Raw genomic sequence first — 24,557 nt, 5'->3', positions numbered from 1 at the left:
TTAGCATTTTAGGGTATTAGCATTTTAACATTTTTACATGAAAATGAAGAATAAGATTAATTTTTTCAAGTACGAAAAACAAATTTATGTAAAATGTGTCAAGGATCTTACCTGGTATTTGGACAGCTGTGCCTTCAACTGAACCCCCACTGGTGCCAATCAAAATATCTGATTGATTAGTAATATCCAGAAGGAAAAATGGTGAAGTTACAAGTTGAGTAGTATTTAGCTCCTCGGTGCTGACTGTCTGCTTATTAGAATCAGAAATGCTTTCAGGGGCTGCAATCTTTGTTGCAATGTTAGAAGATATCGTTGTTGATTCCTTCTGTACTACCAAAGCTATTTCTGTTTTCCCACTTATTTCCAGAGGGTCCAAAAATGAAGGTAACATTGTAATAGTTTCCAGGTCAGATTTCAATACTCCACCTTTGGTACTGTCATGTGAAACTAAAGCTAATGTGGGGTATAGCCATGGCAAACCTTCCTCAGTACTGCCTTCATCTACAGGGCTATGGTCTTTTACTCTCTCTGTAGGGATTTCATCTTCTGCTGTGCTAACTTTTGGAATGTCTGTGTATACTGTTTCTCCAGGCTGTATAAAAGCTGTAGGGACAACAGCTGTAGATTGAGTATCTCCAGAAATAGCTGTCTCTTCTTCAGTAATCAAATCACTTACAGAAGTTTCTGTTTCTTCAGTTCTGTCTGTTATCTGTCCACTAAAATCAGAAGTACTCTCAATAGTTGTGCTTTCAGATCCAGGTTCTGAAGAAGAATCTAGTGGAGACTTAGTTTCAATAAAAAGTTCTTTAGTGGGTGGCTTATAAGTAGCTGTTACATCAGCACTAACTTCTTTGAAGATTTGTTCTGATGACCAGTCGGACCTGTTTGAATCAGTTGATGACAAAGTACTTGGAATGATTACTTCTGGGTATTCAGATACTCCATTTACTAAGTGGACAGTTACTAGAGATTTTGGAGTTTGAGTTACAGAAAAAGGGTTTGGTGAATCTGTTTCTTCAGAGTCTATCGATGTGGTTATTGTTTCTGTGTAAACTGTATGTTGTTCTTCCCTCACATAAGGTGAATCTGTTATACGTTGAGTTATAAACTGTGTAGAAGTAATACTTACATTAGATGCATCACTTGCTAACTCCTCTTCTGTCTCAGTAGGTAAGTCTGGTCTAAAAGAGGGAACCACCGGCTTCTTTTCATCAAGATTTTCTTGACCCATTCCTGAATACCCAGAGGTAAAGACTATTTCACTTTGATCTGCTATTACTTGATTGTCTGCAAAAGTACTTGATTCAGAGATGCCTTCTGTTGAACTTTTTGGTGTTACATGTTTAGTCTCAAGCTGAGATTCTTTGGTGTCTTCGTTCACTCTGTGGGTCACTGTAGGGCTGGACAATGATAGTATTGTTGGAAAAAAAGAAACTAATTCAGAAAATTCAGTAGTGCTGGGAGTTTCTGTTGTGAACTGCATAACATCCCCTGAACCAAAATCCTTGTATTTTGGTGTGTGCTTAACTGTTACTGATTCACTATTTATTGACAATCCAGAGGCAGTCAAAGAAAGACTATCACCAGATCCATCTGATTTTTCTTCATTTGAAGGTAGACTGGGTGTTGAATGGTACTTCTCAGTTTCAACTGTCATACTATCATTACTGCCATATGTTGACTGTATCTCTGCATCTGCAGTTGTCTCCACAGTTAGTATATGTTCAGGCATCGTTTTAGAGTGATCTGCATCTATGATTGCTGTTTCCTCTAATGTAATTCCTGGTCGTTCTTCAATTAATGTAATCCCATTATAAATAGAAATGTTTCCTGTAAGTATTCTTTTGTCATCAAGTATTGGAACATTTTTTTCATATCTCCCTGTAACTGTCTTTGGTTGAATTATGGTTGGATTCAGTAAGACTTCCTTTGCTTCTGCATCAGTTTGCAATAGTGCTGAAACAGTTTGTGATACATTTATTGTTGCCTCTGTGGTCTGTACTTCAGAATAATTCACTGTCTGGGGACCTGCAAAATGAGTAGGTGCATCTGGAAGAACTGATCCTTCAATTTCAACCCAGCCAGATCCTTCTCCAAAGCTTTCATGTAATAGTGAGGCTGGAATTTTTGATGCTGATGTTACAAATGTGTCCTCTGTTTCTAGACTAGAAGTTCCATTAAAAAACACAGAAGTAGAAATTGTACCTTCATTAGTCATCAGCTGTAAAGTTTTCTCTTGAGTTACAACTTCAATAGCAGCTGGTGTTCTGTATTTTTCACTTTCTTTTGTCGTAAGGACAGCTTCCTGTTCCTGAGAACCTTCAGTGACAACAGAAGAGTGTGTTTTCTCAGTAGATTCTCTGGTACTGAAATCTGCAGAACTCTCTTCGGTGAAGACTGAGGGCCTGGTGATCATCTTATCTGTTGTTTCTGAAGCTACCTTGGTTACAAAATCCAGTAGAATGACTCCTTCACTAGAATAATGACTCTGTTCAGTACCTCTTCCAAGCACTTCTGCTCTCTCAGTTGAAAGACTTGGTCCCACACTTTCAGTCTCAGGACTTAAAGTACCGGCAGTTTCTTCTGCAGTCACAAAATTCAGTGGCACTATAGACGTAGGACTGAGATCATCTCCTGACCCTTGTCCTGAAAACAATGAATCACTACTGGTCTCTTTAATTATTAGCCCACCATCTTTAGAAATTGGAAATGATCTCTGAATATCTTCTGTAGGGAAAATTTTTTGTACCTGCTCCTTTTCTTTTCTTGTAAGAGAAGCTGGAGGACTTATACCTTTGCTTTTAAGTTGTATGGACTCAGTTACTAAAGTAAAATCATCAAAGGAAGAGGGCATATTTCCAACAGATTCGGTGCCAGAACTTATCTCCAATTTATTTTCTTCTGAATATGGGCTAACGGTGGTAACAGTGGAAATCTCAAGGCTAAGATCTGTACCCTTACTGAAATATCCCTCTGTTGTTACTGAAGAAGAATCCTCAGGGTTTTGTGAAGTTTCTGCAGGCACATCCTGTTTCAAATGTATATGTTCTTCCAAAGGAAGTTTCGTAACAAAGGCTTTCTCTATGAAATCATGAGATGTTGTTTGTTCTTCCATCTCTTTGTCAATTTCAGTTCTAAGTGTGGTGAATTCACTTTCAGTTCTTCTACTTAGGATCTCAGATTCAACAGTAAAGGAATAATCGACAGATGGTGGGCTGGTAGTCTCTTTTTCATCCTGCTTTGTTTGTGTTTCTGGTTGTCTAGCTGCTAAATGTGGTGAAACTATTGTTTCTGTAAAAGACACAGCAGTAGCATCCATTTCTCCAGAACCCTGATCAATAAATGGGAAATTAGTTCTAAGTAGTTTTTCTTTGGGACCTTGTGTTATTTGATCTGTTGTACTACTGTCATCTCTGGATTCTTCTCCAGACCCTGCTTCCATAAAGAAGTTTACAGAGCTTGTCGGAGAACTGTCTTTTCCACTTCCACTTCCTATGGATTCAGTTGCTGCGGTTATACTACTGACAGCATGTGTCAACATGACATCAGGAGGAGTAATTTCAACTACAGACTCGGTAGATGATGTGACACCAGCCTGCGCTGTGTATTTAGTTTCACCTTCTGTTGCAATAGGAAGTGTTGTAATTTCTTTTCTAATTCCGGGACTAGATTTTTCTTGTAAAGGAACAGATGTAATCACAGAGGTTGTTTCTATTTCATGTTTTTGTTCTCCTAGCTGTTTTGTACTAAAAATGCTTTGGGATATCAGACTCCCTGTTTCAGCTTCCTTTGTTAAGCCATCTGACTCAGTACTTAAAACTGACATTGTTGGTTCAAAAGTTGTTGTATATTCCACAGGTGAAGCATTTGTGTGATAAACTTCTCTCTCCTCCTTTTTAGTTTGTCTTTCAAGGCTTGCAGTCAGAGGCCTCAATGGAGCTGAAGTCTTGGCAGTAGTTTCAGTAATAAAATCTCTATCTCCAGAACCTGGATCAATAAATGGGGAGTCAGTACTTACCACTTTGTTTGTGGGACTCCCTGAAATTATGTCAGTGGTGGTTTTCATTATGTCTGCTGATTCTTCTCCAGATCCTTCATCTATGAAAAGCCCTTTCTCTGTGTAGAGAGGATCAGCAGGAACCCCTTTGCTTTCAGCATAGGTGGCAGCTGTCACTGACACCGTTTTGCTGAGAGTGGTGGATACCTGTTTTACAACTGTGACTTCATCACTAGAACTTCCCAGTTCACTGAATACCAGCTTTCCAGTCTCAATAGTAGATGGATATATCTTAGTTGAATAAACAGTGCTCTGTGCTTCTTTTCCATTTTCTTTACTGTTTAGTTCAGTTCCTGTAGAGCTGAAAACCCCTTTTTCAGTAACGGACCCACTATCAGATTTGACAGAGGCAGTTACTTCAGCGTCTTCAAAAAAAGAAGACACAATGCCAGTTCCCTGAGGCAAAGGGATGGTGGGTCCTGAAACAATGGTGGTCATTTTTGTTGGCAGGAGTTTGCCAGAGCCTAATGAAATATCTTGCACAGAAACATTTTCAGTTACTGCAGTGTCTGTTACCATAGCAGAAGTTTTATCAATATCCTGTTCTACATCTCCAGACCCTTCTGGTATTATGAATGATGTAGGACTTGCTACAGACTTCTCTGTATGACTTGTTGTTTCCATGAGACCTTCCAATGAAGAAAATGTATCAGGCTTAGTTATTTTATCACTTTTTAGAATAGAGGTTTCTTTTTCTGGCATAAAATCCTGCCCCATGCCTATGGAAGCAGTATCAGAAACTGCATTAGGAACAGAAGAAGTTATAGCAGAACTTTTTTCAGCATCTTCCTTTATTGTCATTTGCACAGTTTCCGAAAAGATACCATTGGATAATTCAGAATCAGTGGTACCATCTCCAGAAGATTCTACAGGAATCAGAGGTAAGATTTCAGTGTCATTCGTTGAGCTTGACTGAAATTCAGTTTCACGCTCTGTTAACGTCCCCACAGTTTCTGGTGAAGTTCGCCCAAATATAGAAGTTATCTCTACAGATTTATCCACAGTTGCAGTTTCTGATTCACCACTGAACACAGGTTCTAACATTGCAACATCTGCTGTAGGCTTTTGTGTAATTTCAAGTACCCCTGTTATTTCTCTAGATGTGCTTGGTTGTATTGTATCAGAAGCCTCATTTTCAGATATTATAAAAGTGTTATTTTCATTGATTTGTGAAAATGTTACATTTCTGGAGTGTGCAACACTTTCAATTTGGTCACTTCTGGCTTCTTCAGCTTTTGTGCTTTTAGGTGCACTGGTCACCTGTTGCTTCCCATTGATGAACTGCAAAGCTGGAGGAGTTGTGACATCAGTTGTATTTTCACAGTCATTCTCTTCTTCATAGTCTATAAATGGTGGTATAATATCAGGCAGTATTACGATCTCAGGTGACTCTTGTTCAGACTCTGAGGTACAAGGTTCAGTCTCTGATGACTCTGCAGCTATGGGGGGTTCATCTATTGCAGGTGGAAGTATATGGAATAGATCCAAAAATTCATGCACTGGATCTGTAAAAAAAAAGAGCTTTTCATAATCCCTAAATGACAAGTAAGATAGTACATAATAACAGACATATGCAGTACAAACAATCTCATAGACACCAAAATTATGATTTTCAAAATACATATACTGTATGTATTGGACAATACATTAAATACAGACAATTTTAAAACTGCACACTTACTTTATTTTTGTACACAAAGGCTATCAATTCTGTAATACCAATGATTATCATAGATTTCGAGAGTCACAGAAATATCTTTGGGCTGATTTATCCTTAATTCTATACTGTTTTATAGTTGTGAAGGAAACAGGGAGACTATCAAGTGAGTCTAGAGAGAAAGAGCTATCAAAAGTGTTAAACTGCAGAAAAGACTCCTAAAACTTTGAAATTACTACTTAGACCTCTGTCCGTTTTCTTGGAAGGAAGGAAGGAAGGAATGGAGGGCAGGACATGCTTCAGCTCCATTTCTTCAGACTACAACCTACTTCAAATTAAAGTAATTTCAAAACACTCCTTTTTACTTTGGAGTACCATGCTAATAAATAATATACCACATCAATGGTGGATTCTGGTTGTTGCAAAAAATATTGTAAATGATCAAGACACATGAATATTTTTTCTAAGCAAAAATTATATTACAAATATTTTTAATCCAATGATACATGATATATGCTTATTCATTTTTCTAGCTGTTATATATCTTGAATTATATAATGATTTAATATACACTGAAAAAAATAAATATTTCCTTTAGGAAACTGAACAGATCTTATCAAGAAATATTTTTGAAAATATGTTAAGTATCTAGTTGCAGAACTTTAATTGAATTCCTGTAGCATTTGTGCTTCTAAATTTATCAGACATTTTTAAACTCTTCCCTGTGCGTAAACATTATTCTAAACTTTTGGTCTATACAATACATGCCAGGCTCAGAAAAGCAACAGACATAAGGTATTACCCTTATTCAGCTCTTGGCCCTATTCATTGCCTGAAATTTCATAATGATATACAGAACTTCAAATCCACAGATTTACCTTACTCGTAATTCTACTTCAATATCAATTTTGACTAAGATGGACCAGATCCTTAACCAGTATAAACTGATGTGGGCAATAATGTTATACCAATGTGTGGATGATCTGGCTAAGTGTAGCTGACTTCTACTGTCTACAAATTAGTATACAGACTCTTCAAAACCATATTTAATAAAATTTGTTCCTGGGGCTAGACTCTATTCTACCTATTAGATGTCTAAGCATACTTATGCACTTGTGTGAGATTCTCTTTCCACCCTTCAGCTGTAAAAATCCATTAATGCATTTTATTTTGTAACACCATCATCTGGCCCTTAAGACAAAAAAACAGCAAGGAGAGGAAGGACCCACCCATCTTTCACTTTAAGACTTTTACAAGAACTGAAGCAGGGTAGAATGAATAACACTTAGAGTGGAATGGAATATGATCCCTGAGGTATACACAGAAAATGACAAAGTATGATATATAAATAAACATTCGTCAAAAATACAAGTAGCAAATTTACGCAGGAGCAATTACTGCACAGTACAGCATGTATAGACAGTCAATGGGGAGCAAATGTGCTCCTGGTCAGCCAGGCAGCAGGCGGCTAGAGATTGCTCCCTGCCCCCGGGATCTGCCTGCTGCCAGGATGGGCTCTGCCACCAGAGACCAGGTGGGCAGAATGTCCCCCTACCCTGGCAAAAGGAAACTCCCATCCCCTGCTATAGGATTGGGGAGTGGTAGGCTGAGACATTCTGATCTCCCAGCCCCAGCTCTGCAATCAGGGAGTGGGGTTGGGGAGTCTGTCATCTCCCAGGCCCTGCTCCCCAGTCATGGAGCCAGGGCTGGGAGAAAGAAATCCCCATCCCCTGCTCTGAGACTGCAATCCCTGAGCAGGGGTTGGAAGCTCCCTGTTGCTGGGGCAGAGGGACATTGTCCCCACTTGAGCTTCACCATTGGAGCCCACCCAGGCAGCAGGCAGCTCCTGTGGGCAGGGAACAATCCTGTGGGAAGGGAGCAGGCCCCATGCTACCTGCCAGCCCCTGGGCTAGCACCTAGGGGGAGCCTGCTGGTTGCTGCAGAGGGTTAGTGCAGGGCCAGTCAGGGAGGGAGCAGACTGCTGCCATGAGCAGCAAATCTGCTCCCACTTCCCCACACATGTAGATGCCTGCCTACCCGGAACATTTGCACATGTAAATGCACCCTTTTTAAATAAACTTCCTATACAGAAACATTATTTAACCCCTATATGGGAATATTAATTTACTCTCAATGATGCAGCAATCACTTGGACCATTATACATAGAAATGTATTAAATCAAGGAAAGATCCTAGGTAATATTTTAAAAAATGTGTTTATTCTGTATTCTTCATGTGTATGTGCAAGTTGTGCCAGAACAGTGGTGACGAAACTTTTCGCTCCATGGTCTGGATGAGTGGTGCCATATTGGTCTGTAGGTCAGATCCAATCCGGTGCACATTGCTGGCCCAGCCAGAGTCTGATCCAGCCATGTAGGCCCAGCCCAGGACCAATTCAGCTGCATGAGACTTGAAAATTTGGCAGTGGAGCGATAGCTGTGTTAATTGCCACTGCTCCCCCACTGCCAAATTTCCAAACCTGTGAGGAGCCCCATGGGCCAGAAGCCATGGCTCTGTGGGCTGAATCTTGCCCATGGGCTGGGGGTTGAGTACCCCGTGCTAGAACAATCTTCGTCTGCATTTGAATCAAGGAAAGATAATCACTACCACATTTAAACCTGCATTTAATATTTTAAAAAATCTGGTCTGTGTCTATTGACTACAGTTAAATGACTAAATCCTGAAGAATTTTATGAGTCTTTAAAGAGAAGAAGCTGAAAATGAGGAGGCAATAGGAATTTGTAAGAGGAATGAATGGAAACTAATCAAAGACTTCAGGATTCAGCCCCAATTAAAATACATTTATCAGTGATGCTCCTAAACCAACATCTCCCAAGGCTGGGGGAAACTGAGACCTGTATCCAATAATTATTACACTCTCTATTGTTATTAATTTCCATGCAAATTTGGTAGTATATGTTCAGAAACACTAGCTGAGCTTCTGCAGTGCATCTTTCTTACCAACTAGGAGACAAGGATATGGTGGGGGTGTTAGTCACTGCTTTGTGGTACTCTAAAGGCCAGAGTAGCCCCACATGCAACTGCAGAAGCAGCAGAAGTTGCCTAAATTGTAGCAACTCTCTTTGGCTGCCCTGTGGAGGACTGTGATGGTGAAAATTCCCTGTCTCCTTAACACAGCTTTTACACAAGGACTTGTTGGGACAATATAGCAATGCCTGTACCCAGAGAATTGTCCCCCAGTTGAAAAGGAAGTATTTAAAATCCCCATATGTTACATACCAGAGTCAGAAAAAATGAAACAATCCTTCATCATCTCTATTTGTTTCTGTATCAAAAAGGCTGACAATATTGATTGTCATAACTTACTCTCTGGTAAAAGATTCTGTATTTTGTCAGTCTCACTCATGAAAGCAAATCTCTTCTGTGCTAAGTATTTTTGTATTGAACCTACTTTTATAAGTACATATTTCACATCATATTACAGTACACAAACAAAAAGTCTAGAGAAATTGAACCCCTACCTCACTAGAAAATTTCAAGCAATTACACATGGTAAGGGACTCCTGTTCTACAAATGCACCTAACCCATATAACAAAGCTATTCTCCAAGATAAACTACAAGCAATTTTCAAATGTCAGAAATCTAAAAGAGAATTCAACATGACTAATCCTGTTGACAAAAAAGGAACTCATATACACTGTTTATAAAAAGTGTTCCAGTACATTAGATTGGACTAATATATCTTCTTCACACATATTTATTATGTTTTCCCACTGCCACTTCAAGCTTCTTATTAATACCCCACTCCATTTGTGCATTCTTGACCTTGCAAGCAGTACAGGAGAACAAAATTATTTTACTGCAAAGTGGTTTCTAAGTTAGTCAGAAATGTGGAGGGGTTTTGCAGTCTTCCACAGCTAAGAAAAATATACAGGTTAACAATTCAAGTTGCCATCAAAATACTGTACCTTTGATTTGACTTTGTATCTATGTTACTATGTCCTTATGCAACCAGTTACATATGTATTTGCTCTTTCAATCATTTACATAAACACACGTTACAAATTCTTTTGTAGTTTAATCTGCCCCCAAATCAGAGAAGATATAGTTCTTCTGAGATAAATTAGAAACAAAGAATTAAACTTGTTTTTTGGTAAATTGCAACGATATTATAGAAGAGCTAGTAATAGAAAATAATCTGAAATCAAGTCATTACAAGATGGTTCCATTTAAATTAAATAGAAGAATAAATCAAAGTAATTCTGTAACTAGTTTTCTTTATATCAAAAGGGGAAACTTTGAGAAATTAAGGAAACCAGTTACTGTAGTGAACAGGAGTTATTTCACATACACAAATTCTGTATACACAGGAGTGTATTTCAAATTCAGGCACTTGAATTTGGAAGAAGCTTGAGATTTCTTTAAGAAAATTACAAGAACTATATGGAACTTGTATCCAGTCCAAGAAGTGGGGAGTAAGGAGGCAGGAATTTGTAGGGAATGGCTCCATACATAACTAGATGGAAAACCACTTCAAAACTATGTTAGAAATAAGCACTGAGCCTACAAAAATGGGGGAGGACTGAGCAAAGAAATCTACAGGGCACAGATTCATAAATACAGAGACAAAATGAAAATTGCTATAAGTCCACCTGAGTTAGATCAAAGATTTGTAAATGCAAACATATACAGAACAACTGAATTCCATTCAGGGCTTCCTATAAATTGCCTAATAACTTATGGCAGAAAGTGGAAGACGGTCATTTGGACAGGAAGGCTTATGAGAGGTCGGATCCCAAAGAAGTAAATTTTAAACTTCTCATAGTCTTTATTCTGACTTCTGACTTAATTTGACTTTGTTGACTGAAGTCCAAAACAAATATCAAAAAATTTCTTCAGACAAAGAAATAAAAAGAGAACAGGGACTGCTCAGAAAAGGGACTGATATTCAGTGAGGATAAGGCTGAGTTAAAGATCATTTACATATTACTCAAAAACTATGAGACAGACTCAAATTGTCAGTAGGACTTGGACAGAAGTTAGTGATAACAGCAGGACTATAACCCAACACATTCCTTCACAAGAGCGATATGTAAGTATTGGGCTACAGTGGAGAACTGTTTATTGCTTGTTCTAAATACCATTCATGCATTTAACATTACACAGTCATAATTTAGGAAACAGAAAGACTGGCATCAAAGAAACAAACCTAGGACTTCCTCTTCTGCTCCCCCAGAAAGAATCTAAACATTAAGCCAGAGGGGCAAGCTCCCTACAAGCCTGTTAGTCTGAACTCACTAGTCTGCAGGACTTTAGACCAAATCTCGAAAGAAAGAATAATTAAAGACATGAAGGTAAATGAAATATCAGATAAAATGCAACACTGACAAAAATAGATTACACCAAACTAAACTGAGACTTTTCTTTGTTAAGAAAGCTGATTTTTCTAAATGAGGGATAATCCATATACTTAGTCTATCTATAGTATATGAAGCATTTGATTACAGTACCATATAAGAAATTATTACCTCAGCTGGATAGGAAGGAGATTAGCACTAAAATGTTACAGCTGGTACATAATTAGCTAAAGGACAAACAACAGTGGTTTATACAGAAAGGAAAACTATCAGGCTGAAGGTGGGGGGGGGGGAAGATTGTTAAGATGGTGCTTTAACAGTTTTTGAAAGGTGTTATATGACATGGATGCCTATGTCCATGGGTGGGTCTAGGATTTTATAGAGGAGCACTGACTGGCACTGCAGGAGGCTGCATCCTCAATCCCAGTTTCTCCCCCATAACTGGGGTGGGCAGAACACACCAGGTGTGAGAGCAGCAACCAGGTTATCTCCAAATCAGAAAAGTCTCTCCTCCCACCCATGCTTGGTCCCTGTTGCTTTTGCCTCTGTGCTCAGTGACACACCCCTCTCTCCTTTCATTTACCTCCTCCCTTGCCCACAGTTGCTGCACGCTATCTCCAGCTGCCCCAGTGGTGGGGGGAGTTCCAGGGCCACTCCTTCCCTGCTCCAGCTGAGCTGCATGGGGGACCACCAGTGGGGCCAACAGCTGGGGACAGCAGTGCCTTCCCCCTAAGTGTGTCTGATCCTGGGTTAGCAGGGAAGACGCAGGGAGACCAGGCAGGGAGGTGGAACTCATTTATCACTGTCCCAAGATGAGCCCTGCTCCCTGTGCTGAAATATGCCATGTTGCTCTGTGTGTGCCACCTCCTAAGCAAAAAGTAGTGACTGCCTTAATGCAGTGCTGTGAGCAAACTGATTAGCTCTGCTAAGGAGATCACACTAATTACCCTGGGCATGGCACCATGTGAACACACCTACATTATATTCAGGTCAGAAGGTAGTAAGGACAGACCAGCATGCCATGTTTTATCTTGGAGCCACCTGGTGAGGTAAATTAGCAATGGAATCATGCCTCCAAGTAATTTAATTTAAATAGAAAATATACACAATAAACATAAAGCACCAGATTTCTGGCAAACTGCAAGTGTATGTGCATGACTAAGTACTATGACCATGTACACAAGCCAAATAGTTGTTTATGCAAATGGCTTGTCAAATTGACCAAATTGGTTCAAGAAGTTACTGTGGGCACCTATACATGAGCAGCAAGGCTGCTCTGACATGCTGTAATTACAGCACCTTGGAGCAGGCTTGATTAAATAGAGTCTGTTGGAGCATAGTAATTACCATGCTCCAGCAGACTCCAGCTTCTCATGTATCAGCATCCCTGGAATTAAAAATGGTGGTGGGGGAGATTTAACTAAAGCTCAAGCACCCCTGCCATCATTTTTAAGCACGGGGATGCTGATACATGAGACTTTCTGGGCGCTTTCATTTGAGCAGCTCTTGGAGCTGCTCTAATTAAAGTGCCCCCCACCCCGCTCCCAGAACACATGTATAAACCCCCTGTAATTTCACAAGTAGGCATAAAAATGGTATGGGCTACTTAGGTATACAAATATATACACTGCTTTGCATACAACCATACATAAAGAATTCTGAGACATCAGAATGGGACTAGATTGATAGTAATTTGTGAGAAGGTAAAATGACTAACAAGTTCTGACCAGTGCGTTGCTATTGTAACAGTGTACACCTGGGAATCCTTCAGATTACTGGCTTAGACTAAATTATTTATAGTGGGTAATAAATTTAATGAACAACATCTGTTCCCAGCTCACCTAGAAAACACATAGGAATGCTTACAACACTGTACCATAGAAAGATCTATATCAGGCCTCAGTATACCTTGCTGGCTTTTTCAAGATCTAACATGCCTTAAGGGTCCAGGAAGAAAGAAGTTCTGCTTAGGCATGATACACCAACATAGTTCAAATAAACATTCAGGTTGCCTCCTTCTAAAATACTAAGCAATTTTTCATTAGAAATAATGGGTTTATGAGAAAACAGTATCATAAAGAATGCAGCTTAGTTGCTCCCTGCTAAAATTCCTTGTTCATTCTAGAATTCTAGTAATTCAGTGTCAATGATCAAGTTGCCAGCCTTCAACATTACTAACTGATGATAAATTCTTTAACAGCCAGAGATGGGGAGTAAACTAAATAATTCAGCTCACATAACATGCAACCATGATTTTTAACAATGCACAAGAAATCAGATTAAGCATCTGAAATATACCATAGAATATCAATAGAAAAAAAGAAAAAAAGAATTCTAAGCAACTAAGTCCAGACATTCAACCATCTATAGTAGTTTTAAACAGCCTAGTTATGCCAGACACATCTTGTCAATTTTCATGTTCACATCCATTTCAACTGAGGTGCCTTAGTAAAGACACATAGGACTTTTTTAAACATGCTCTGAGAATAGTGTCAAGGTATGCTTTAATTAGACCTGTTGTAATTAAAGTGCCCAGAGCATCTCATGTATCAGCATTCCTGTGCTTCAAAATGGTGGTGGGGACACTTTATCTAAAGCTTGTTGATTGAGCTTTAGATAAAGCCCCCCCCCCTCAGTTTTTAAGTATGGAGACACTGATACACAAGGCATGGAGGCTGGCTGGAACACAGTAATTACCATTCTCCAGCAGACTTGATTAAATGAGTCTGCCCCAACGCATTGTAATTGCAGCGTGGTGGGGCAGCCTCCAGGCTTGTGTACAGGTACCCACAGATCCTGTCCAAGTTACAAAGATAGGATTCCAGTGGCAAGGGATATAGCTACTAAAAATTTATTGTGTATTCACCTTTTACCATGAAAAAAGTAAGAAAAGTGGACACTTGTTCAGAAAAGGGCTTTGGTAATATGATTCCTGGAAAAAAGTAAGTAAAAATAACTAACTGTAGGGTTGGTAATTCAGGCTGCCAATTCAAACAGGCCCTGAAGGAACTTAGAAAGTAAAGGCTTTTGGGGAAGAAGGTGAGCAGGTATGTAGCAGAGAGATAGAGGGAAAAGACAGACTGATATGGGGACATGGTGCTTTATCTAGTATTTTTTGTTTATAATTACAAAGTGTTTCAGTTAATTGTATAGATCAGATTTGTGTTTCTAGATATTCTTTGTCAGGTGTGCAGGTTGTAGCTGTATCGGTCTAGAGGCAAAAGGAACCAAAACTCATGGCAGAGGTGATATCTTTTATTAGACCAACTAAATATTTACAAATAAATAAATAAAGAACTTTTTTGCAAATATGTATTTGGTCTAATAAAAGTTATCACCTCTGCCACCAGCTTTGATTCCTTTTGACATTCTTTGAACATCTGTAAACAGCAATCCATGATAGATAAAATGGAGGGCTCTCCCCTGACTCCAGAATCCAATCACAATGGTCAGAGAATGTCTTGACATCCTTAGCTACAATGTGATCAATGCAGGTGCCATTAAAGTGGAGGGGAGAATTTACATTGATTTTATTGACTGTTGGTAGTGAAATATACATTGTTCCCATGCTACTGAGTGGAAGACTAACTCAAATATATGCAGACGGTTTATAATATGCTTTGTAAAGATTTTTATTTAAATGTTTTTAAAATATTCTGTAAAGAACTTGGAAGGTATTTTCAGAGAAAATTCTTTAGAGGTTATAGATGGAAAGGATTTCTTTCCCAAAGACCTCAGCTTAGCAGCTGATTGAACTAAATGAAACATTTTTTTAAACTCTAAAAAAATAAGTTATATCTATCCAAAAACTTCAGTTTGATGTACTTTTGCATAGGTCCATTCATAACTTGTGTAGATGAAATTCTGCATAACAGATAATATAAATGGATCCAGTGATTCCTGGAACTTGTTCAACAACTTTTGGTAAATGGTAGAGCTCAGTCACTAATAAATGGACTGAAAGGGTTGTGAAATGTTTCAGGCCAATTGAATGAGGTCCATGGACTTCACCAGATTTTGGATCATGCCTAAATTTTGAGGATAAGACAGACAAAGAAATAAGGATAAGACAGAAAAAGCATTTTTGTAGTGTTGGTGCTCTGAGGTATATTGGGCATAGATTTCAATTAATAATGTTACAATATCACAAGCTTGCTTGATAGCATATTCCTCTAAAACTGGTGTGTAACAAGGTCTTCTGGGATTCAGGGGAGTAAAACCATGAATGAATTTGGCTCAGTAGATCAAATTCGGTGGTGTACATTACATGTACAGGTAAGAATTACAGTATTTCAGATTGCCCCAATTTGGCACACAATGGCTGTGCAATCTGTTAGAAGTGCAACTCACCCACTAGGAAGTAAAAATGATGCAGTATATCAGGAAAACCTAATAGGATTTTATAAAATAAAAGTAGAGTGGTCCTATTTTTTCTTATACACATTTCTTAATTACCTTACATGCTCTACCACTTTTTCCTTCCCTTGGACATGCATATTGTATTCATTTGCCTGTCTTCTCAATCAGCTGTCCAACTTCTGGATGACCAGGAGTGAATACCCCCAATGCCAATACATGCTGGGTGACATAGCCCTCCCCCACAGTGAGTCCTCCCCACATCCTGCTGCACTGTGTTGAAGGTCGCTCCCATCCCCCATTTTTCCACACTGCATGATGCAAGTATCTCTGTACCACATAGGGGGCCTGGGTCCCCTGGGTCACAAGCTCCTTGGGCTCTGAAGACCTCTCTTCCCAGTCCATCTCTAGGGGTTTGCAGGGAGCAGAAGCTGGAAAAGGGAAAAGCAGAGCCTGTAGACTACAGTAACTGGAGCAATGGGATAAGCAGCACAAAGACTGGGAGCTGAGACTTAACCCCTCAAGAGCTTCATGTGGCCTGTGGGCCACCACTTGGACAGTCCTGTCCTAAGTCCAGTGCAAGTTGCTTCAACGTTGATATTCTTAGTTCACTCACAGTTTATATCACTGATCAAATAAAATGTATTAAATAACATGAAAATTAAACATCGAAGAAGAACTATTAGTCATTGCCATTTAGAGTCTTTGTTTTCTCTGAAATTTCTTTTGGTGTATGCTGCCACTTGTGAGCTCTGGTTGTGTTGGTTTGTGTCACATTTAGTTGCAGTACAAAAGTCCAACATACACACCATGATTTTGATCTAAGAAATACCACTGTTATGCTCACAAACATGACTTTTCTTCCTCCACTGAGCAATTGTTTTGAGGATACCACCACACCTCATTTCTTCAGAACAAGAGCTAACATAGTGACCATACTTTCTGGCATGGTAGATCAGCTCACCAGATATGAAGAGGCCAATCTTCATCTTGTGTAACTACTATATTTCAACACAAGTTAGTGGTGCTATATTTCATTCCAGCTGTGGTGGGGTGAAATATAGCACCACCTATTCACTATATTTGAATATTTTTCAAATCCTGATTCCGAGCATGTGAATCCAGGATCATGATTTTGAAAGCTAAAGATACATACAAACTAACCAGCCAGAATATTAATATAGAATGCTGGTACATCAGGGGCATATTAGATGTTTGTAGATTCATAGATTTCAATGTCAGAAAGTACCATTACTTCATCTTGCCTGACTTCACACATAACACAGGTTATAGAATTTTACCCAGTTATTCCTGTATTGTAATTGTATTGTATTGTAACAGTTTGAAAATTTGATACAAAAAAAAGAAAGTCCACAGCATATTTATCATATGTTCATAAAAACCAAGCATCTCCGTACACTAGTCAGAAACACTGACAAACTCTTTTTATGAACTCTTTTACATTTTAAAACACAAGATTTTCTGCTGAATAGAAATTGCAAATATTGAACACCTGCACATATGGTTGCTATAAGCAGTGCCATCCCATAAGGCTATTAACCTGTTCAAGCATGACTCTAGGAACATCTCCCCTCAGATTGGGAAGAGGTGGGAATGGGGCCAAAGATCTGACCTCAGATGTTCAGGAAATATGACTACTCCTATACACACCTAAGTAAAACAAAGCAAAGAAAGTTCCATAAATAATTTAAGTTTTGATTATTTTAATCTTTCCCTCTCACATTCAAGCATCTGGCTGAGATGGATGAGGTCTAGTAAAACCCAATTTGTGATTACTATTCAGTCCAAATAAACAAAAGTTTTTATTTAGTTCATTTTTAAATGTTCCTCAGCTGGATATATTTTTTGAAAGGCTTTGTTAACATTGGTTGTGTTCTGAAACATTTAAGGCTATAGTGCACATTTCAATAGGTTTTTTTTCATTTCTAAATTAAATCAAAAATTATTTTTTGTTCTGTCTTTGACAGTTGAAAAAGTTTACATTTTGTACCCCACTCCCTACTTTCGTGCAGTAAAAAAAAAAATCAAATGTAAATTGGCCTTCCATAAAACTTTAAACTGCTCAACTTAATTTCTGGCAAGCAACAGCTGAAAAGAACAATTTTTGCACAGCTGGCTAGAGGATAGTTGAAAGCTGTTCAAGCTGGGTGGTCAGTTACACAATCTGTTTTATTGTATTTGGTTGTCCATATTTCCATGCAAGAGAGCACTGCTGAAAACCTAAGTTTCAATTATTGGAATGTTCTTAAATCCTAGTCATTTTTACAACTAAACTATCCCCACAAGTTTCAGTTTGACAAAATTACTGGCTAAGGCCAGAAACACCTGTAGAAAGCGGATGTCACTGAAGCAGACATCTGTTTCATGCAGGGCTTTGGCCTGATCACTTCAAATGTCTCTGCCAAATTTGAATGCAATAGCAATGATGATGTGAAAACCATGTCAGAAATAAAGCTATCCTTTGATTTTAAAATAATCTATCACCAGTCCTTCCAACAACCTCTGAGCTCTCCTCCCTTGCCCTTACTGCTTCCTGTATTTTTTCTCCCTTGGTGATAAAATTGTGGAAAAATAGCCGAATGAGTAATGGGTTAAAGGGCACAATTTAAGTGGAAGAATGTTAGGAACATAGTTGTTAAAGAGCAGGAAGTCCTCCTAGATCAAATCTAAACCCCTGCAAGTTTACGAGATAGTCCCTTGATAATGAGTAAACTGTTGTCGCATAATATTCTGAGGTCAACTATTTTCTTCACATTTCCATGGATAGTCTACAATCTCATTACCAAAAGCTCCATCAACAGTCTGCCCCACTAAGAGGAACCTACTGTTATCACAACTTCCTTACATGAGCAGTCTTCCAATGACAATATATTGCCTATTGCCTATAGACAACATGATTACAAAACCCTGCTGGGTTAAATAACCCCCAAAATAAACAATTAGCAAGCATTAAATCATTTTTTCATCCAAAATCTAGATGAAGTAATAGAAAAAAAGTCAGTGTGTGTGCAGACACATGACCTTTGATGATTTGTTTGGATACGTTTTTAAAAAGGCCAGAGTAGCTCCCTGGCCAAGAACAAAGGTCAGGTGATAGGTAGATGTGCCAGTCGGGAGAAGAGGATTCCAGCTCCCCAGTCTGTAAATGTCCCAGGGCCAGCACTGGTGGGGCCCAAAGTGGGGCGCAGGCTGGTAGGAATCCATGGAGCTAGGCTGGGCTGCACCAGCAGGGAGAGTGGGGAGCTGGCCCAGCACCACAGAGGCCCTGCTGGCTGAGACCCCGCGTTCCTGCCACCCTGCTCTGGGCCCCACCGGCACTAACCCCAGGGCACCAGTGTGGGCTCCGTGCTCCCACTGGCTCCCCGCCCACTCACTCCCAGTGTTCCCCAGCCCCACAGTACAGGCAGGGAGCAGTGCACAGCCCCGACCCCCTGCTTGCCGGCAAGGAAGAAGCTGGTGCTGAGTGCAGGGAAAAGCAGCCCCTCACCTGCCCCATGGCTGGCACTCCCTGCTGCAGGCACTCACAGCCCACACGGGGCTGTCTGGAGCAGGCACAGGCAGCCCCAAGCCGGCTGCGAGCAGCTGCAGTGCAGGGCACCAGCCACACTGCAGCAAGGGCAGTGGGGCCAGGCTACAAGCTGGTGCTGAGCATGGGGGAGGGGAAAGCAGCAAGGAGCAGCGACCATGGGGCAGGTGAGGGGCCTCTTTTCTCCACACAGGGAAGGAGCCCAGGGAAAAGCTGAGCATGGGGGGAAAAGCAGCTCCTCCCCTGCCCCATGGCCAGAGCTCCCTGCTGCAGCTGCTCGAAGCCCACGCGGGCTGTGAACAACTGTAGCACGGGGCAGCACAGGGCACTGGCCATGGGGCAGGGAAGGGGCTGCTTCCCCCCCATGCTGCTTCCCTGCTCGCCCCCCCCCCCCATCATTCTCTCCGCCCATTTACCTGCGGTTCCAGCATGAGGCAGCCATGGGCTCCCAAGCCAGAAGCCCTGGCTGGAGCTTCTGGCTGGGTGGGGCGGAGCTGGCCAGGCCCAGCTGTTGTTGGAGCCTGCTGGCCTTCCCCTGGGTCCTATTGGCCTTGGTTCCTGTAATTTTTGAAAGGGCGGTGAAATATTAATTTTCTACATATTTTAGGGGCCCCGTGGGCCATATTTTGCCCACCCCACTCTAGACAGAACACAGGATTATTTAGCCCAGTATCTTGTTCCTCACAGGGGATCATGGTTGCTAAGAGGAAGAGTATTTAAGCTTGGCATATTCAGACTGGTCCATCCTTTACCCCTCTCATCTTGCTCACACCACTTTAAGCAGGTCAGCTTATGGAATAATAAAACTGATCTCAGATAGCTGACACATTTTTATTCTTCATCTTACCACTCAATCAATTTTTATTCTTCATCTTACCACATCTGCTTTGCTGCCACTGATTAAGACTGTAATACCTTCTGGCTTTGGTAGTACCCTTACAAAAGACCCTTACAATAGCAATGATATTGTGGTGACAGTGATGAGGAAATCTGAATTGATGCCAGACCTGAATAATATTGATAATGCCATACTATTTCTGCCATCTGATTGAATGCACAGTTGTCCAAGTTTTCCATTTTTAGACAATGCCAAGAAACAGAGAGGGAGTATGTGCATGGAAAACAATTATGATGTCCAAGTTCTAATAAACAAATTTCTTTTATATATCTAAGTGAGTTCACTATGATATTACTACAGCTCATAGTTGCATATCAGTACTAGGCACGTAGATTGTTACTGATGGAAACTGGCATGGTTCCACCTGGTTTCATTAAAGGCACTGGAACTGTGCTGAGTTACACCAATGGAAAAGCTAAACTATAATACCCCTTTTACAGTTTTGTTGAGTAGTTAATGTACACTTAGTGTCACTTAATGTGAAGTTTTACTGACATTTTATCCCTTACTATTCTCCAAGTATTTTTCAAGCACTTCGAGAAAGTTTTAACTTAACCTCTTTACAAGTCCACTACTTACACAGCCAGCAGTCAAAATCAGTTGATCAGATGCATTATTTGGCTGCAGTCCCTGTTCTCTTTGTGGAATTTACTCTTTTAAGATATTTAGTGCTATTAATCATGCAGGACTGTATACTTAGTCAGAGGAAGACTATTTTAGGGTCCAGCGTTTTTCATTAAAATATAAGCTAATCATTGCAAAAATGGAAACTGTCAAATGTTCACTAGGACAAATTTTCAACATGTATAGACCTACCTATGCAGGACAAGCATTTAAGAGCATTTGTGTACTGACATTTGTGTGTTTACTCACTCGTTATACAGATTTATTTTTTGAAATGCAAATGAGGGTTTATACACTGAATTCTCATCTGCATGCACATAACACTGTAGTGCCCATGTACACAAATATTGGTGTGGAAACATTTTTGCATTCTTTATGCATAGCCCTTGAGTCTCCTCCTTTGAAAGTATGACTGAAAAGACTCTGAGAATCTGTCTATAGAGATTCTATAGCAGGGGTTTCCAACCCTTTTTAGTCTAAGTAAGCCAGACCCCAAGTGGGAGGAGGAGGGGGAAGGAGGTAGCGTGCAGCTGAATGCCGGGGGAGGGGGAGGTAGCACATGGATGGATGCTAAGTAGAAGTGTGGGGGTGGCATGCAGATGGACACAGAGCAGGGAGGTGGATGTTGTGCGGATGGGTGGGGATGGAGTGCCGCCGCCTCCCAGGAGCAGGACTGGGGCAGGGAGGGGAAGTTCACTGGGCTGGGGTGAGGGCAGTGGCTGGGAAGGGCTGAGTAGGGGCTGGGCAAGGGCAAGGGCAAGGGAAGTTCACTGGGCTGGTGTGTGGCAGTGGTGGCCATTGCATGAGAGCTTCTTCACCTCACAGAGGAGCACTGCTGCCCTTGCTTCACCACAGCCCTGCTCCTGGAAGGTGGTGGTGCTCCGTCTCTGCCCACCTGCACGTATCCCCTAGGACCAATCCAAGTACCCCCAGGGGTGTGCATACCCCCAGCTGACAACCTCTGTTCTATAGCATACATGAAGGTATCACCAAGAAGCACACCCTAACTACCCGTGCCCTTCATAGGAATGAAAGTAAGGAATTAGGTGGTGCAACCACCCTTCAGGTCATTGATGCCACTACTCTCAACCTCTCTGTTTTTAGTATACTTGAGAGCAGCACAGCAGTAAGGGTACTTCATTGGTGTGTGCAGGAGTGGATGCAGAGGGGGTGCACACCCCCACATAAGATAAACATCCCCACATAAGATAAAAATTCTCCCCCCTCACCTTCCTCCCCTGTGCTTAGAGGCACATCCTCTCCTCTCTGCTCCCTATCTCCTTCCCCTTTCCTTCTTCCCCCACCTGCCACTGTTGCTGTCCTTGCTGTCCCAAGGGCAAAGGGAGCTCCTTGACCCTGCTCCAGCTGAATTTTTTTCTTTTTTTTGGGGTGGGGGGTGGGGGGGGTGCCAAACCTAATGTGGGTGAGCTGGTGATGGTGGAGGCTGGGAGCAGGGGTGCAGCCACCCCTGAAACACTGGTTGCTGCTCTTGCACCCCTTTTTGTAAAATCCTAGATCCACTTCTGGGTACATGCTACTCAGTGGTGTTGTCAAAAGTCCCATGGAAGCAGTAGAGATGTACCCAGAGTGGATGCTAGAATTACATTTCTAATGAAATATTCCTTGTCCCATCTCATCATCTTTGAAAATGGAGAAAAGCTGCTGAAAAAAGTCTACAGGTTCTCTGATGTATGAAACGTCAAAACTAAATTCTGCTCTAGCTAAGACAACTATAAACATGCAGATACTCCATGGCTGGAGATGGAACTTTACCTAGATTTTAAGTGAAGGAAAGAGTACAGTATCAAGGACATTGATGGCATTGTAAAGAATAAGTAATTGATAAATACTGTGCTTCCTGTACTGTTGGACCTATCTTTGGCCATGCCTTTATCCTCATTGTTCTCCCCACTGTGCATAGTGACATAAGCACTGCAGATGAAGTAGAAAGAACCCAGGACAAGAACTAGCCATCGGGACTCTAGACTCACTAGCATGCTAGGATGACATGTAGCACATGTGAGAACAAAATATTATACACTGTATCTTTAAAGATTTTAATTTTTCCTTGTGGTAATTTTTGCAGGGAAAGAGGGAAAGCCCTGGCACACATCCATTTAAAGGCACAATAGGACCTGCCCTTCAATCCCAGTGATTGCACCTCCTGCCATGCCACACTTGCATTGCATGATACACAGTTTTGGGTTTGGGGAGCAGATCCAAACTGTGCCATTACTACTTGCCAGTTCAGGGGGAGTCCAGGATCATCATCTCAGGCTTCCCCTACACCAACAAGTTGAAAACTGGCTGCCTACAGCCCAGTGTGAATTAGTATGGTCCCAGGGCTGGGACTGACCACCATCTGATTGCCAAAATCAGCCCTGGGACTATGCTGGAGCTGATTTAAGACTTTGCTCCTGTCTTGGGACCTACTATCAGCTGGTGGTTGGTTTCAGCCCCAGAACTGCACTGGGGCTGGTATACACCAGGATATCAGAAAATGTTGTATGCAGTACAGCTGCACATATGTTTCCTTGAAGTCCTGGCACACCAGAACCCCACATCCTGGGGAAGTTCCTCAATCTCAAGATGGTTCCACAATTCCCAAGGTGGTGTCCCAATCCCAGGGTCCCTGTATGCCAGGGCTATCACAAAATAGCATGTGTAGCCCAGTTGCATATGTGGGTTTTAAAGGTCCTGGCACATAGGGATCCTAGTATCAGAGAAACTCACCACAAACCCAAGGCCCCTGTGGCCAGGGTGTGTCAGTGCCTTGCTCCACAGCTCCTTGTTTGCTGCAGCACAAGGCAATCACCCTGCCAGGTCAAAGCTGACTCCCAGCTGATAAGCTCCTCTTAAGTCAGCATCCCTAAAAACAGCAAAGTGCAACTGTATGCGGGTTGCAACCACTCTCTGCTGACATGGGGGAGCCATCAAGCCCTGCCTTATAGCTGGCATCAGACTGGATGGTGAGGACAATTCCACACATTCAGTTTAAGGTGAGGCTGTAGAAATTTAAAATTATTGTGGAATAATTTTGTGACTGGTTTCCTGTTTGTTGCACCATTAATTGCCTTAACATGGGCAGGTTAAGTTAACATCTGCCAGTGGCCTTACAGTTCAAGACCAGCTAAGTTCCACCTTTTGCAATTTGGGAATGCTGATCTGCTCTCTACCAATGCCCATGTAAAACAAAAATATTTATGGTTCTATTTGGTCACTGCTGCAGCTAAGCCATTTTAAAGTGTGAAACTGCTGCTATTTCTGAATGTGTGCTTACAGACTTTTCCCCTCAAGGCATGAAATTAACTAATGCCCATTGCTTTTCAGATGATTAGTCAAAGAAATCATGTGGGAATTTACACTAAGTTCAGTCCCTTCAAGCATGAAGAGTATCTACACTTGAGGTAAAAGTCAGACTAAGGATTAAAAGGCTGTTATTGGGTTTGCTGACCCTTGCATCTCCATTATCACTATTAGCTTTCCTCCACCAATACATTCTTCTTGTGTTCTTTATCTCCCCCTGCCAGTCTACTTGTGTTGTTAAACCAAGGATATAGAACACTTCTAAAATATTCAAGGGTTTTATTCCATGAGACTGAATATTAATATAAGAGATATTTGGATCACTGAAAATCCTGTACAGAGTAGTGGAAAGAGTGGATAATCTGGAATCAATTTTTCTTTTCATAGATAGATAGTACAGATCAGGGGTGTACAAAGCGGGCAGTATTCAATTTGGATTTGGCCCAATTCGGGAGACAGTGATTTGATTCGCTGATTCAGATCACTGTCCCAATTCAATTCAGCCAAATCTGAATCTGAACATTCAATTCTGATTCGGAGAATCCGCTATTTGGCCATAAACACAACTTTATATGTTTTTTCTATGTACCTCAAGTGTGAACACGGAGGTTGGATGCATGGAGTGTCCCACGGGAGCGCTGGGGGGGGGTTCCCCGTGTGCTCAGTGGCAGTCCACTTCCAGGTCTGCTGCCGAATTTTCAGGAGACCCCCCCTGCACTCTCCCAGCTAGGTGATTGGCCACGGGGGGGAGGGGGGGGCAGACCCAGGTGGCACCAGTCGCCGAGCTGTGGGT

The 24,557-nt window shown here is 41.1% G+C and overlaps 1 protein-coding gene across 2 annotated transcripts in view; it reads right to left on the bottom strand.

Moving 5' to 3' along the window:
• Positions 1–24,557, bottom strand: part of VCAN (versican) — a 150,121-nt gene that overhangs the window by 40,429 nt on the left and 85,135 nt on the right. For both annotated transcript variants that reach the window (XM_019532324.1, XM_019532325.1), the window contains one exon: positions 112–5,562. In XM_019532324.1, the coding sequence (XP_019387869.1) occupies positions 112–5,562 (5,451 nt within the window). The remainder of the gene's footprint in view (positions 1–111; positions 5,563–24,557) is intronic.

This window comes from Crocodylus porosus, unplaced genomic scaffold, assembly GCF_001723895.1.
Source record: "Crocodylus porosus isolate Cpor-Errol unplaced genomic scaffold, CroPor_comp1, whole genome shotgun sequence".
Classification (NCBI taxonomy): Eukaryota; Metazoa; Chordata; order Crocodylia; family Crocodylidae; genus Crocodylus; species Crocodylus porosus.
This window is presented reverse-complemented; position numbering and strand designations above follow the sequence as displayed.